The sequence below is a fragment of the Colletes latitarsis genome, chromosome 12, assembly GCF_051014445.1.
Source record: "Colletes latitarsis isolate SP2378_abdomen chromosome 12, iyColLati1, whole genome shotgun sequence".
Taxonomy (NCBI): Eukaryota; Metazoa; Arthropoda; class Insecta; order Hymenoptera; family Colletidae; genus Colletes; species Colletes latitarsis.
The window spans coordinates 23289390-23304185 of NC_135145.1; the positions used below are offsets into that span (position 1 = coordinate 23289390).

General features: G+C 40.9%; 1 protein-coding gene across 8 annotated transcripts in view; it reads right to left on the bottom strand.

The window, feature by feature from the left end:
* Shal (potassium voltage-gated channel protein Shal) overlaps window positions 1-12944 on the bottom strand; it is a 95379-nt gene extending 82435 nt beyond the window's left edge. For 5 of the 8 annotated variants that reach the window (XM_076779271.1, XM_076779268.1, XM_076779270.1 and 2 more), the window contains exons 1-4: window positions 12619-12668; window positions 12442-12556; window positions 12229-12355; window positions 9149-12142 (exon numbers count right to left, since the gene is read on the bottom strand). In XM_076779271.1, the coding sequence (XP_076635386.1) occupies window positions 9149-10263 (1115 nt within the window). In that variant the 5' untranslated portion in view covers window positions 10264-12142; window positions 12229-12355; window positions 12442-12556; window positions 12619-12668. Of the gene's footprint in view, window positions 1-9148; window positions 12143-12228; window positions 12379-12441; window positions 12557-12618; window positions 12669-12811 lie in introns of those variants that run through there. The other 3 variants (XM_076779267.1, XM_076779264.1, XM_076779266.1) reach the window with 3 other exon arrangements.
* Window positions 12945-14796: the final 1852 nt, after the last annotated feature.

Here is a 14796-nt window from a genome sequence, read left to right on the forward strand (position 1 = left end):
AAAATCACTCGTAATGTGTAACAAAAATTTGGAAAAAATTCACACGACTTATCGAAAGTGGTTAAAATTATTTCTAATAAATATTGTTAACAATTTACCGTATTAATCGACTGGATTTTCGAAAATTCACCGCACTTTTCTATGAGAGAATTAATAAATATCGTCCATTGGATTATATATTTTTTCTAATATTTATCGTTTGAATTTCTTTGCAAATAAATACACCATGATTGACGGTAATTCTCTAGACACTACAACTATTAAAAGTGGTCAAAATAATTGCTAATTACTAATAAAAATTGTAAAGAATTTACTCGATTTGATTTTTGAAAATTGACCGTAGTTTTCTATCTGAGAATTAGTGAACGCTTCTTTCCATTTCTTGATCTTTGATTACGATTAATTAATAACACTGTCAAATAAATATTTTAAATATCCATTGTGAAAAACGTTTTCATTACCTTTTTCGTCCAATTAATCCTCAATTTCACGGCACTGTTAGTTTCCAACTTCGATTGCAACGAATTAGTGACACTGACCATCGAAAATGACTCGAAATAACGCAGAGTATCGTTAAAATAATATCGTTTTAATACGTCCATTGGGAGAAACGTCGCGAATTTACGGTATCTGTTTCGAGACTGAGCACGATTTTCAACGACCTTTCATGTTGCCAGGCGAGAGGTCCCGACGATTCAGGTGAAAAAAATTCGTGAAACGTGACTCGTTATCCTCGAGGACTTAGGTTCCTAGAACTCGCGATAATGTTTATCTGCGAGTCGAAAGGTGGCTTGGTAACAACAACACAACTGCTGACGAACGATTTCACGTCTCAAATAATTCCTAGCACGTGAAAATGTGAAAATTTTAACAACTGAGAATCTTTACTTTTATATAATCGAAAAGAAAATTATTTAAGGAGTTTTCTAAAAGGAATTCATTGAAATTAGAATGTTAAAATTCTATTTTAGTTATATAAGATTGTAAAAAGAGAATTGCACGTTGAAATATATTATTTAAATATCTTGTTTAAAATTGTTTTAAACTATATTTAACAATTTATAACTATGAAATTAGTTTGACTGCATTGTAGAGCTTTTTCTGATTCAAACGACACCCAACACGACCATATTTACTCCCACAAATACAATTCAAAATTCGTATAATTTATAAATAATATTAACTCTTGATATGAACAAAAATTAAACGTTGAAATTAGTTTGACTGCATTGTAGAGCTTTTCTCGATTCAAACGACACCCCACACGACCATATTTACTCCCAGAAATACAATCCAAAAATCATGTGATTTATAAAAAGACATACTTTGAATTATGAATGTAACCCTTGATATGAACAAGAATTAACCATAGAAATTAGTTTGACTGTTTTTATTAGTGTTTAATTCTTGTTTATAGGATGGATATTATTCACAAGTAAAAGTATGCTTTTTTACAAATTATGTGACTTTTGGATTATTTTTGTGGGAGCAAATATGGTCGTGTTGGGTGTCGTTTGAATCGAGAAAAGCTCTGGAATGCAGTTAAACTGATTTCAATGTGTTATGCTTGTTCATATCAAGGATTAATATTATTTATAAACTATATGATTTTTTGATTACTTTTGTGGGAGCAAATATGGTCGTGTTGGGTGTCGTTTGAATCGAGAAAAGCTCTGGAATGCAGTTAAACTGATTTCAATGTGTTATGCTTGTTCATATCAAGGATTAATATTATTTATAAACTATATGATTTTTGGATTACGTTTGTGGGAGCAAATATGGTCGTGTTGGGTGTCGTTTGAATCGAGAAAAGCTCTGCAATGCAGTTAAACTGATTTCACAGTTGTAAATTGGACAATACAACTTTAAACAATTGATGTTAGAAAACTGTGAAGTTGATATGATATTAACTGTTGATATAAACAAGCATTGAACATTTTTCTCCATTTTACTGGACTCTGTGTGTCTCGAAATAGGATTTAACTTAAAAATCGACAATTTTCCTACGCCTTAGAGAGGGAATCGTAGAATAAAAAGAAAAACACTCATCCCAAAGTGGTCACAGTAACTATGGTGTATTATAAATATTTTAAAAATGTAATTAGTAGATATATATGCGTATAGTTTAGTTTGACACACCAATTTCTGCACTCACGATCGAGAAAATGGAGTGTCTAGAATTTTCACCTTAAAATAGGTGGGCAACAGCCCAGATTTTGATTCGATCGAGAATCGTTGGATGATAATTACGAATTCTGTTGCAAGAAACAATGCCATTTAACCTTGCAATCTATTTAAATCACAAACTAGAAACTCCCATTTTCACTTACTTTTTGCTGTTTGAAGACTTGCATTATTCGACAAAATCGAGTGTTTATTTAAAAAATCGAAGCAAGAAACAACAGTAGAGGCAAAAACAAGGAAATAATTAACACACGAAACTTTTCTTTTTTTACTTTCTTCGAATTACCAAACAAATTGGGAAGAAATACCTCTTGCCACCAGTTTGCTGGCAAAGTTTTTTTTCTTTAAGGGCGAATGGAAACTTCAGAAAATCGAATGGAAAATAGATACGAAGAGACAGGAAATTTCAAACGAAAAACACAGCGTTTCGATGCGATATCGGTTTGTCCAGTTTTCGGAAAATTAGTTTGGAAAGTATCGCGTTGAAAACGTCGCTGTGAGAAATTCTACGAGCACCTGTTGATCCTTCTCGTTAAAGTTTGAAGAAGACCAGGAGCCTGGGACACGCGAATCGAAACGACCAGGTGATTACGACGCGAACAAACACGAACAGACTTTGATTATTTACGACGTAACAATTTAAAATATGGAAAAATCACGTCGAGATAGATCCACGTTTTTACAAGACACGCATCTATGGGCGATATTTTTAGTTTTACATTTTCTTTTTTTTTTTTTTTTGGCGGCTGTTCTCATTTCGAAAAGAATACAGGTATTTGTTCCGAGCAAAAAATATATTCGAGGGAACAAAGCCGTATTTTTTCCGTTCCAGCGATATCCCTGTACGATCGACTTCCTCCGGTTTTATCGAAAAATACGACGAAAGGATAACGGAGTGTGCCAAACGACGATGCAGCCTCCCAAGGACGCTCTTTTTCCGACCATTTCGACGTCGAACAAACAATGCACGATGCATATATACATGAAAAACAAAATACAGTAATCTGGTTCTAGATTCTCGTAAAAACCGAGCAGAAAATTCGTGTTTACTTTGTGAAACAGAGATTAATTCTGGAATGCTAGAAACACGGGTCAAGAGTGACCCAGGTTCGCCATTTGCAAAATATTGAACCAGATAATCGCATAGGAATCTAATGAAATTAATTGCAATTTGTCATGTTGTTACTCGCCCATTTTTATGTAGTTTATAAGTTTATATGATTTTATATTTATTATGATATTTCCATAGAAGGAAATTCAGACTTGTAGATAAATAAATAAATAAATAAGACGTGAAATACTGCAGAAAATTCGTATTTTCTTTGTTTATAGGATAGGTACTTGTGAAAATTAATTTTAGACTGCAAGAGATACGGGTCAGAAGTGACCCAAATATTTGCAAAATATTGGGGCAAATAATCTAACGAAGCGAAAGAAAAATCGCCAAGTTGGAATAAAACAACGTTCGAGGGACCAGAATATTCGAAAATATCTCGAGTTCCGGGAACGATATATAATAATCCGCCGTCTGGCTCGCGCTTCTGATAAATTCGAACGGACGAAACAATTTAACGAGGCGCGATTAAAATTATTAAACGCACCCACGCGAACCGGGTAACATCGGAACGAGAGACGAAGAGATCAACCGAAATCGCGATAATTAACGAAAATGCGGTGGGGAAACTCTGTCTATTGTAATACTGTCGACGAAACGCGCAATAATGATCTGTCGTTACCTCTTAACGAACCTCCTGATCGTCCAAGTTGCCTCAAAAATCACTCGACGAAACTTTAAACACGATATTTTGCAACATTTGCATTTTTAAGTTACACGAAAAATTACCCAAATTAATTTATTAACTAACAAAAGTTATTATACACCCTTTCTGTATCTGTGATACTTTTAAAACTATTTTAAAATTTCTAATGTTAAGGCTTGTTTGTTTAAAATTATACTTTGCAATTTATAACTAGGAAATTAGATTGACTGCATTGTAGAGCTTTTTCTGATTCAAACGACACCCCACATGACCATATTTCCTCCCACAAATACAATCCAAAAATCGTATGATTTATAAATAATATTAATCCTTGATATGAACAAGAATTAAACGTTGAAATTAGTTTTACTGCATTGTAGAGCTTTTCTCGATTCAAACGACACCCCACACGACCATATTTCCTCTCACAAATACAATCCAAAAATCATGTGATTTATAAAAATCATACTTTGAATTATGAATGATATTAACCCATGATATGAACAAGAATTAACACCACAGACGAGTAAAATAGGGGAAAGTGTTGAATTCTTGTTTATATCATGGGTTAATATCATTCATAATTCAAGGTATGTTTCTTTTATAAATCACATGATTTTTGGATTGCATTTGTGGGAGGAAATATGGTCGTGTGGGGTGTCGTTTGAATCGTAAAAAGCTCTGCAATGCAGTTAAACTAATTTCAATGTGTTATGCTTGTTCATATCAAGGGTTAATATTATTTATAAATTATATGATTTTTGGATTGTATTTGTGGGAGGAAATATGGTCTTGTGGGGTGTCGTTTGAATCGTAAAAAGCTCTGCAATGCAGTTAAACTAATTTCAATGTGTTATGCTTGTTCATATCAAGGGTTAATATTATTTATAAATTATATGATTTTTGGATTGTATTTGTGGGAGCAAATATGGTCGTGTGGGGTGTCGTTTGACTCGTAAAAAGCTCTACAATGCAGTCAAACTAATTTCAACGTTTAATCCTTGTTCATATCAAGGGTCAATATTATTTATAAATTATACGAATTTTGGATTGTATTTGTGGGAGCAAATATGGTCGTGTTGGGTGTCGTTTGACTCGAAAAGAGCTCTGCAATGCTTTGAAAGATTCTGAGCAATTTTTAAACAAGACTATATCGCCAAAAAGGGTGATTAATTGCCCCAGAAGCCCAATATCGGTATCGATGGGAAACTATTGCTCTGAAAGTGGGATGAATCGTAAAATCTCGACCGAATCCACCTATGAAGAAGCAATTGCAATCGTCGTACGACTTCCTCGAAGCAATACGAGCCCTGTAAACAACGCTTCTCGGTACCACGTGAAACAGCAAAGACATTAAGGTACTTGTTTACCGTGGTATATCTTTGTCTTGCGTAATAAAACGTTTCGTGGCCTCAAGACGAAGACACTCCTCCCAACGTTGCTCTTTCTAACCGTGCAGTTATTTTTGTTGAAACTCCGGCTTAATGACACTGTTCCCAATATCGATTTAACGTTCAAAGGCTACAATTTCTATCGCTTCGATAGACACTCTAAGACCAGTTCGACTTCCCGAGGCGGCTGTGTTCCGATAGTTGTCCGTGACATATTCCCCCCCAGTCGTTCGATTAAAGTGCACGGATTAACAACGCTTAGAGGGTGTCTTCGACTAGATTTAGAAAAAATTAGAAACACCAAAGGTCCTTGTTTATGACGATGGTTTGCTAAAAATCATCAAAAGTAGACTCAACTAGTAATAATTCGATTAAATGGAGGATGCATCGAATCTATGGGCATTGATTCTGTTATTTGCACTGTTTAAACAAAATTAAAAACACCAATGGTCCTTTTTTATGACGATGATTTTCTAAGAACCCTCAAAAGTAGACTCAGCTAGTAATAATTCGAATAAATGAAGGATGCATCGAATCTATGGGCATTGTTTCTGTTAATTGCACTGTTTAAACAAAATTAAAAACACCAATGGTCGTTTTTTATGACGATGATTTTCTAAGAACACTCAAAAGTAGACTCAGCTAGTAAAAATTCGATTAAATGAAGGATGCATCGAATCTATGGGCATTGTTTCTGTTATTTGCACTGTTTAAACCAAATTAAAAACACTAATGGTCCTTTTTTATGACGACGATTTTCTAAGAACCCTGAAAAGTAGACTCAGATAGGAATAATTCGATTAAATGGAGGATACATCGAGTCTATGGACATGGTTTCCATTAATTGCACTGTTTAAAATAATTAAAAACACCAAAGGTGTTTTTTTATGACGATAATTTTCTAAAAACCGTCGAAAAGTTAATTTGACGAGTAATAATTCGAATAAATGAAGGATGCATCGAGTCTCCGGACATTGTTTCTGTTAATTTAACGGGGATACACTGTTTTTGAGATTTTTAAATGGATTTCAGATACGGGGGAAATCGTGGGAGAGTGTACGTCCCGTTTTTCTGCAAGGTTGTACAAGTTCTACGCGCGTCAGATTCGATTAAACTCTTTGACCGACCGTGTGGCTCATTATAGAGGCTCATACTGCCAGAACGGAATCTGGCAGACAGTGTGTTGTCCGTTCATTAACTGAGCCCTCGCCAAATGCTACATTCAAGCCTCCCCCGTCGCCTTGAATGCGTCGAATCCTCGAAAATTCCGATGTTACGAATGTTACAAATTTTGTGAATCGCAAACTAAATAGACGCTAAGCAAATTTCGTGCTTTGAATCGATACACGAATGGTAATTGTAATAATAAACTATCGACAATAATAAATCGACACCAAAATTATTAAAAATATCGAATAGCAAATAGTACACATCTTCCCACACACAATAAAAAAATAACAAGCAAATTTTACAGTTTCAATCTATGTTGGAGCATTAATAGTAATATCAAACTATTAAAAATGATAAATTGTTCCCAAAATCACCAAAAATATCATTGTAGAGCTCGTGAGAAGGAAAAAAACACAATTTAATTGTGATAAATCGAGCCATTTGGACGCCATCTTGGATCCAAGATTGAATCAGGAAACAAGGTCGAAATAAATAAATTTTAGCACTCTAATTCAACGTTCTATCACTAATATTAATATGAAACTATTAGAAATAATAAATTCTCTCTAAAATCACCAAAAAAACGCAGGTAAATCGAAGCCACATGGATGCCATCTTGGATCCAAGATTGAATAAGGAAACAAGGTCGAAATAAATAAATAAAAAGTAAATTTAGCACTGAAATTCAACGTTCTATCACTAATATTAATATGAAACTATTAGAAATAATAAATTCTCTCTAAAATCACCAAAAAAACGCAGGTAAATCGAAGCCACATGGACGCCATCTTGGATCCAAGATAGAATTACGCATAAAAATCGAGGAAAAATCCACGATTTGTAGATGGGACCACCAACGGCGTAACGTGATTGTCAGCTGTCCGAAAACGAAACGAAAATACCATTGACATAGATTTTACCGTCAGAAATAGAGGAACCGGAAGTGGAAGGGCTGAATCTTGCGATGTATCGTCGCTCGAGCGTGGGAGAAACTCGCGCGGGGCATTAATATTTCCTGTTACGTCCCGGCTGGAAACTTTCGTAATTTTTGTCAAGACCTTTCGGAACGTGCAAGATTAAAGAGAGTTTCGCGACGCAGAATTTAACAATGGTCGACGAGGAGACCTGAATCATTCAGCCCTACGAATGGATCATCGACGAGTGAAAAGGATCCCAGCATCGAAAATTATCGCGCGAGAATAAACGGGACGGTGAATTTTATTTTAAAAGGAGGAAACCAGCGTCCATCATGGCGTACCAAATCGTAATTATCGCGAGTGAATTCAACGGAACGAAACGGAAGGAGCGATTACTCCCGGAAGGGATACGCTTCGCTCATTCTGCCGGCGGAAAGGAGGAAATTCGAGTCGCCTCTCGAAAAAGCTTGAAAGGGGGCGGAAGAATTTAATCTGCGACGAAGTAGCCGGGGCATTTCGAGAAATTAAAGGGAAACGCAAACGTTCTTGGGAAGTCGCGTTGTTCGAGGACCCGGGGATCGGCCTTTTTAATCCACGAGGATGGAGAAAAAGGTCAGGAACGAACCAGAACGCGAGAGATTTCGATACGTTTAGGGCTGACTGCATCCTCGGGCCGGCTAAAGGGTCGTAGGCTTCTCAATTAATTTATAACATTGTGTTTAAACAAAATTATTATCATGCACTCTTTTCCTATCTTCGATGCTTGCAAAATTATTCTAGAGCTGCAAATGTTATGGATTGGTAGATACAGTGGCCCTTTCTCTGGTATATTTTGGTTAGGATTGTTTAAAATTGTATTTAACAATTTATAACTGTGAAATTAGCTTAAATGAATTGTAGAGCTTTTTGTGATTCAAACGACACCCAACATGACCATATTTACTCCCACAAATACAATCCAAAATTCGTATGATTTATAAATAATATTAATCCTTGATATGAACAAGAATTAAACGTTGAAATTAGTTTTACTGCACTGTAGAGCTTTTTACCATTCAAACGACACCCAACACGGCCATATTTACTCCCACAAATACAATCCAAAAATCATGTGATTTATAAAAGACACATACTTTGAATTATGAATAATATTAACCCTTGATATGAACAAGAATTAACACCACAGACGAGTAAAATAGGGGAAAATGTTTAATTCTTGTTTATAGCATGGATATTACTCACAAGTAAAAGTATAATTTTTTAAAAATTATATGATTTTTTGATTATTTTTGTGGGAGCAAATATGGTCGTGTTGGGTGTCGTTTGAATGGTAAAAAGCTCTACAATGCAGTCAAACTAATTTCAATGTGTTATGCTTGTCCATATCAAAGATTAATATTATTTATAAATTATATGGTTTTTTGATTATTTTTGTGGGAGCAAATATGGTCGTGTTGGGTGTCGTTTGAATCCGAAAAAGCTCTGGAATACAGTTAAACTAATTTCACATAGTTCTAACATGAAAAATGTAACAATTTTAAACAATTGGTGTTGGAAAACTGTCGATTGTTAAGTTGATATGACATAAAACCCACCATATAAACAATCATTAAACAGTTTTCTCTATTTCACTAGCATCTATGTGTCCTCGAATTAGCTCAAGCATAAAAATCGACAATTTTCCCATAACTTGGCTTGAACGTGTACTAAAGCGAAAGACACTCACCCCAAAGTGGTCATAGTAACGATGGTGTACCAGAATGCAGCGGGGATCGAGGTGAAGTTCGTACCGTCCACGTTCTTCTCCGCGTAGAACATGACGGTGGCGAATATGATGATGGCCATGGCCAGGGAGAATACGAGGAAGCCGAGCTCCGAGGCGCAGGACTTTAACGTGTAACCGAGGATCCTGAGACCCTGCGAGTGCCTGGAGAACTTGAAGATCCGGAACACACGGAAGACGCGCAACGTGACGAATGCACCGGACACGTCGTCGTTGTCGGTGATACCGAGACCGATGTAATACGGCAATATGGCGACCACGTCGATGATGGACATGACGGATCTAGCGAATTTGCACCGACTAGGCGCAGCGAACAGCCTCAATAGATATTCGGCGGTGAATATCATCACGCAGGCAGTGTCCAGACAGAAGAATACGATCTTGTAACGCTCGCCGCATGAAAGCGTACCGGCGCGTCCCGGACGATTACCGCACGGCACGGTCTCGACCACGTTCGCCAGCACGCTCACGGCGATGAAGAAACCGGTTACATAGTAAAACACCAACGCGGCGGTCGAGATATGAGGATTCTGAAACGCCCTCCACATCTTCTGCCTGATGTCCGGTAGCTGTTGCAGCGTCTGATCCCCGTTCTCGCTGAGCTTGTCGTCCATCAGCCTCTCGGCGTTCTCGCGCTTACGGTCGCGGTAGTCCTCGTAGCAACAGTCGCCGATCACGTCCGGCAGTATACCGAAGAACGCCAGCTCCTCGTCGTAGCTGGTCAGACACTCGTGCTTCGGATAGTGAAGCTTGCCGGTCCTGTAATAGTTCAATATGTGACGAAAGATGTCCGGATCCCGGTCGAAGAAGTACTCTTTGCTCTCCTCGTCGTAGAAGAACTCGCGCTCGTTCGAGCCGAGAAGAGTGTCCGGATACTTCTCGAGGGTGTTCCTCCAGGTCTCGAACCGACGGCCGCTCACGTTTATCAGGAGCTTCTCGTCGTCGGCCTTGCGACGATCCTTGGGGATCGGCGGCGGCGGCAGCGGATGCGTGGCGATCGGCACCCAACCGATCGCTGCCGCCCGGGCGAACGGCAGCCACGCTGCCACCGAGGCCATTGCAGAAGGTGCTATACTACCTCCCTCAGGGAATCTTTACCCTCTTCTCTTGGTTCTCGCCCCCTCTGTAACTTGAGTAGCCTCTTCAAGGTTTAATATAATCTTCCATGCATCCTCGTTGGATGTTGATGAGAGATTAGCTGATGGTGCACCGGCGGCGTTCCCACCAGCGACGGGTCGACGACCAGGACCACGATACCGCGATCCTAGGATCGAGCACGGCTACCAAATCCGTCATCGTACCTCACCATTCCTTCGCCGTTGTCTACGCGATATTACAAGCCACCCGAGCACCGCCTCCTGGCAACGTGCCTTCCACCATCATCGATACGTTCCACCTGTTCTTCCGTCCTCTCTTAAACACCGCGACCTGGAGTGTCCTCGTGAATCATGGGACCATCATCGACCACCACCTGTAAAAACGAGTATCCTCGGTCCGAGTCCCGACGACACGCCCGTAGCATTTTCGTTTCTTCGTCCGGTGGGTCGACCGACGAACCCGGGTCACGTTTTAATTAATCCGCGACGACGGAACAAGAGGCTTCCGCGAGGAGAGAATTCGTGCTGTCGCGCACGCTCTCCTCGCTCTCTCCCCCACCCCCTCTCAATCTGTGTCAATTAACTTCTATCATCCTTGTTTGTCTTTCAAAGAGAATGCTCCTTTCGGCGCGAAATCCGAACGACGATCACTTCTCGCGGCGGATGGGGAGGCTTAAAAAATCCGACGGAACTTGAAAATTCTCGGAGCCCTCGCACGCTCCAGGAGCATCGTCCGCGAAACGCCTAACCCGGACACGTCGAAACGAAAAAGGAATATTCTCCTTACGCGGGTGCGCGCGTCTACTCAGCCAGCAGGGCCGACGTGGAGGATCTCCGTCGGTGCTCCGAAGCGTCGATGAGTCCGCCTCCTCCCTTTCGCTCGGTCATCTCCGGATCTTCTGATCTTCTGGCACTTTCCGTAGAGCGGTGCCCGGTGGGAGTAGGACGAGCCAACCTACCGTCTATTTGTTTACAACGTTACACGGCCGCACGTAGGAACATGTTAATCCGCGGAGATGGTCGTACGAGCACACAGAGTCCCCGGCGTTGGTCGTCAGCGAGCCGATCCCCTCGGCGGATCATCGTCCGCGTGAACGCGGAAACTGAGCGGAGGTTGCGGCAGTCGCGTGCGAGCTAACACACGCGAACACGCGCGCGCGCGTGCGTGCGTGCGTGCCTACGTGTACGATTGTATGTATAGACGATATATAGATCCGCCGTGTGTTTTTTTGGGAGTGTGTGTATACGTGTGTATGTGTCGTGTGCGTGTGTGTGTGTGCGCGTCGGCACGCTCGCAAGCTGGGCGGCCGGACACGTTCGAGCTGGCTCTGGGTACCCGGCTCGGTGGGCGACTCGCGACTGAGCTGCTCGCGGTGCGGTGTCTGTCGCGCGGAGGCAAGGTGGCAAGGTGGCTGGCACGGCACCACCTCCGGAAGGCAAGCGTGCTGCTCTCGGAGCCTCGAACCTCGAGCCTCGAGCCGCCGGAGCAGCCGCGACGCAGCGCCGAGCGAAACGGTCACCTAGCCAAGGTCCAAATTGATTTTTACGTCGCGACGACGCTGGCGACGCCTAACGGCCTCCCGACGCGGCCGGCAAACCGCTTCCCCGTTGCCCGGGCAACCCTCAACTATGACGTCATAAACCCCCTACTACTTTATACCACCCTCGCCTTCAATCACCCCCTTTCTGGCTCGTCATCTCTTTCTATCCGCGACCTCAACACGCTGCTCGCCGTCATCCTATTCGACATCTTCCCTCCTTTGCGTATCCGTTTGTTCGCCGTCGATGCTCCAGGTCGCGAGTCACCTCCTCTTCCAGCTTCTCCCTCGCCGGTTCGCATCTGTGAATAAAAATGCACGTCAGATCGGGCACGCATTGCACCAGAGCGATGGGACTCGATATGCTTATTATATGAACCAAGAGTACATTCTTGGGTATCCAAGATGCTGCGTAGCCTGATTTAACCTGCACACTGGTCTATTTGTCTGCTCATCGTCGAAGCTCCAGGTCGCCAGTCACCTCCTCTTCGAGCTTCTCCCTCGCCGGTTCGCATCTGTGAATAAAAATGCACGTCAGATCGGGCACGCATTGCACCAGAGCGATGGGACTCGATATGCTTATTATATGAACCAAGAGTACATTCTTAGGTATCCAAGATGCTGCGTAGCCTGATTTAACCTGCACACTAGTTTATTTGTCTGCTCGTCGTCGAAGCTCCAGGTCACCAGTTACCTTCTCTCTCACCGGTTCACATCTGTGAATAAAAATATACGTCAGAACATCCAATTGCACTAGAATAATCGACGGACTCCGTACTTATTCTGTGAACTAAATTACACACGCTAGAGTACACCGTTAGACCTCCAAGAACTACACTGACTACTCTTTGCTTTAGAACACGAGTCAATTTTACGTAAGAAAAGTCATAACTAGCTTATGGAAGCCGAATCCCATTTGTGGTTCTAGAGAAACTCGTTAGAAATACGCTATAATATTTCCTTAGCCCTACCCCTCTCTGCTGGGTCCACCTGCTTTAACTGGTAAAGCAAGCATCGCAGTTGTACCGTGCGAAACTCAAACTTCGAACCCTGTTACAAGACAAATATACCGGGGCACAATGGACGTGTTCTCTGTGGCGAGGACCGGAGAAACAGCCTCGATCCCTACCAGGAATTAAACGTTACATTGCGGGGTAGTCGGACGCTGCAAGGGATCTAGACTGCACGAGAGTCGGGAGGCTCGTGCGCTACTTAGAATGCGGAAAAAGCAGAGCGCGGCAAAAGCAAAGAGTGGGAGCAGAGAACGTAGACATTGGTCCACGCGAATCTCCTAAACCACTTTGCGTGGTCCAAGAGTGGTGCCCGGTGCGCCTAAGCCGTCAGGTAAATTTCTGCCGCTAATGAACGTGCGAAAGAGTGCAACCTCAAAATGCAAGTGTACCGCCTTCTAGCGCGAGGTGTAACGTCCGTTTAAGTGCGGCCAAGTTCGCGCTTTCTTTGCTCCCCAGCGAGCCCTCGAAACTCCGTTTAATTCTCCGGGTCCATAATTCTCCTACCCTCGGTTCAATAGCCTTTGAAAACGCTTGGCGTTACTTTCGATCCCTTTTGGAACTTTGTACACGACACTGTCCAGCTCAGAGTTTATCTAAACAATTGCTATCCGATCCTACTAATAATATACGTTTTCAAACGATTCGGATTCTACCTCCTTAGTTTTTGTTAATCTTCCGGGATCGAGGGATCGATTCGAGCCGATGAAACGAACAAATTCGCGATTTCAACTTTTCAACTTTTCCGTGGAACAGACTTCGTCGTAAAGATGGGAAATCGGTAATGCTATACGCTTGCAAAGTTCTAAAAATATGTCTTACAATGTGCTACGCTATCTTAGTTCTTAATTTCCATTACTGGCGATGAACGTCTGCCTCTCAGCTATTTATCTGTACTAGAAATAATAAAAGAAAAATGAGTGTCGTTAGTGGAGAAATGGAGAGGATATTTTATCAGGAATAAAATAGTTGTGGACTTACCATGAAAGATTGGGATCATTTGGGAACGTGGATGAACAGACGTTCAGTCTATCGCGACCATTACTCTTTGCGAGAAAGGTGCAATTGCGTTTATTTCTAGCTGGATCTAAGCAAAAATACAAACAGAAAGGTATATAGAAGCTACTCTAACAGATCTAGTAATTTTAAGTTTGATTTAAAAGTGGAGAGATGTTTCTTCTGCCAAGGCTGGGCCAATCTTGCAACCAGCTTGAAATAGGGAATTTTTGATGACTTACACTCCTCGGTATGCAGTGCCTCTGTTGGTGATGAATTCTTCCTCCAGGAACAGCAAAATAATAGCAAAACAAACAAATGTGAATCTATTCTCAAATACATATAAGAAATTAATTGTTTAAAAACTTCTCACCGCTGCAAGGAGACTATAAGGAGGCAAGGTTTCAAAGATGATCCAGGAGTCTTGTAATCTCTGTAGTTCTTTTTATGGCAATTTATGCTTCGATGTAGGTCGCCCAAAGGATGGGGAGGAGGCTGTAGTTAATTTGTCTCGTTTCGCTTTCCTATTATTTCACAAATTCTATACTGAATTGCCTAGTTGCAACGTCGATGCAAGACAATTTACAATAGTTTCTCTAATAACGTCAGTTACATAAATTTGTTTACATATCAAGTTTGAGAGTAAAGGAAAACACAAATTGGCAAATTATGTTTAGCAGAAGCTTCCAAATTTCTAACGTAAATTTAGTCTTCCTAAATTTGTGAAACCTTGATGCTCTTGAAATACACGAAACAGACAGAGGATGTCGTTTGGGAAATTGAGAAATGGACGGGGCGCAGCTTTTAAAATTCTATCTTACAAAAAAAACAGAATTAAAAACGATCGTGTGACTACTTAATGAAAAATACAATTGGAGTATACAAAAAAAAAACAGAGATCTTGGAATCGTGGAAAGGAGAGATCGAAGGCGTGTTCTCGAATAAAAAAG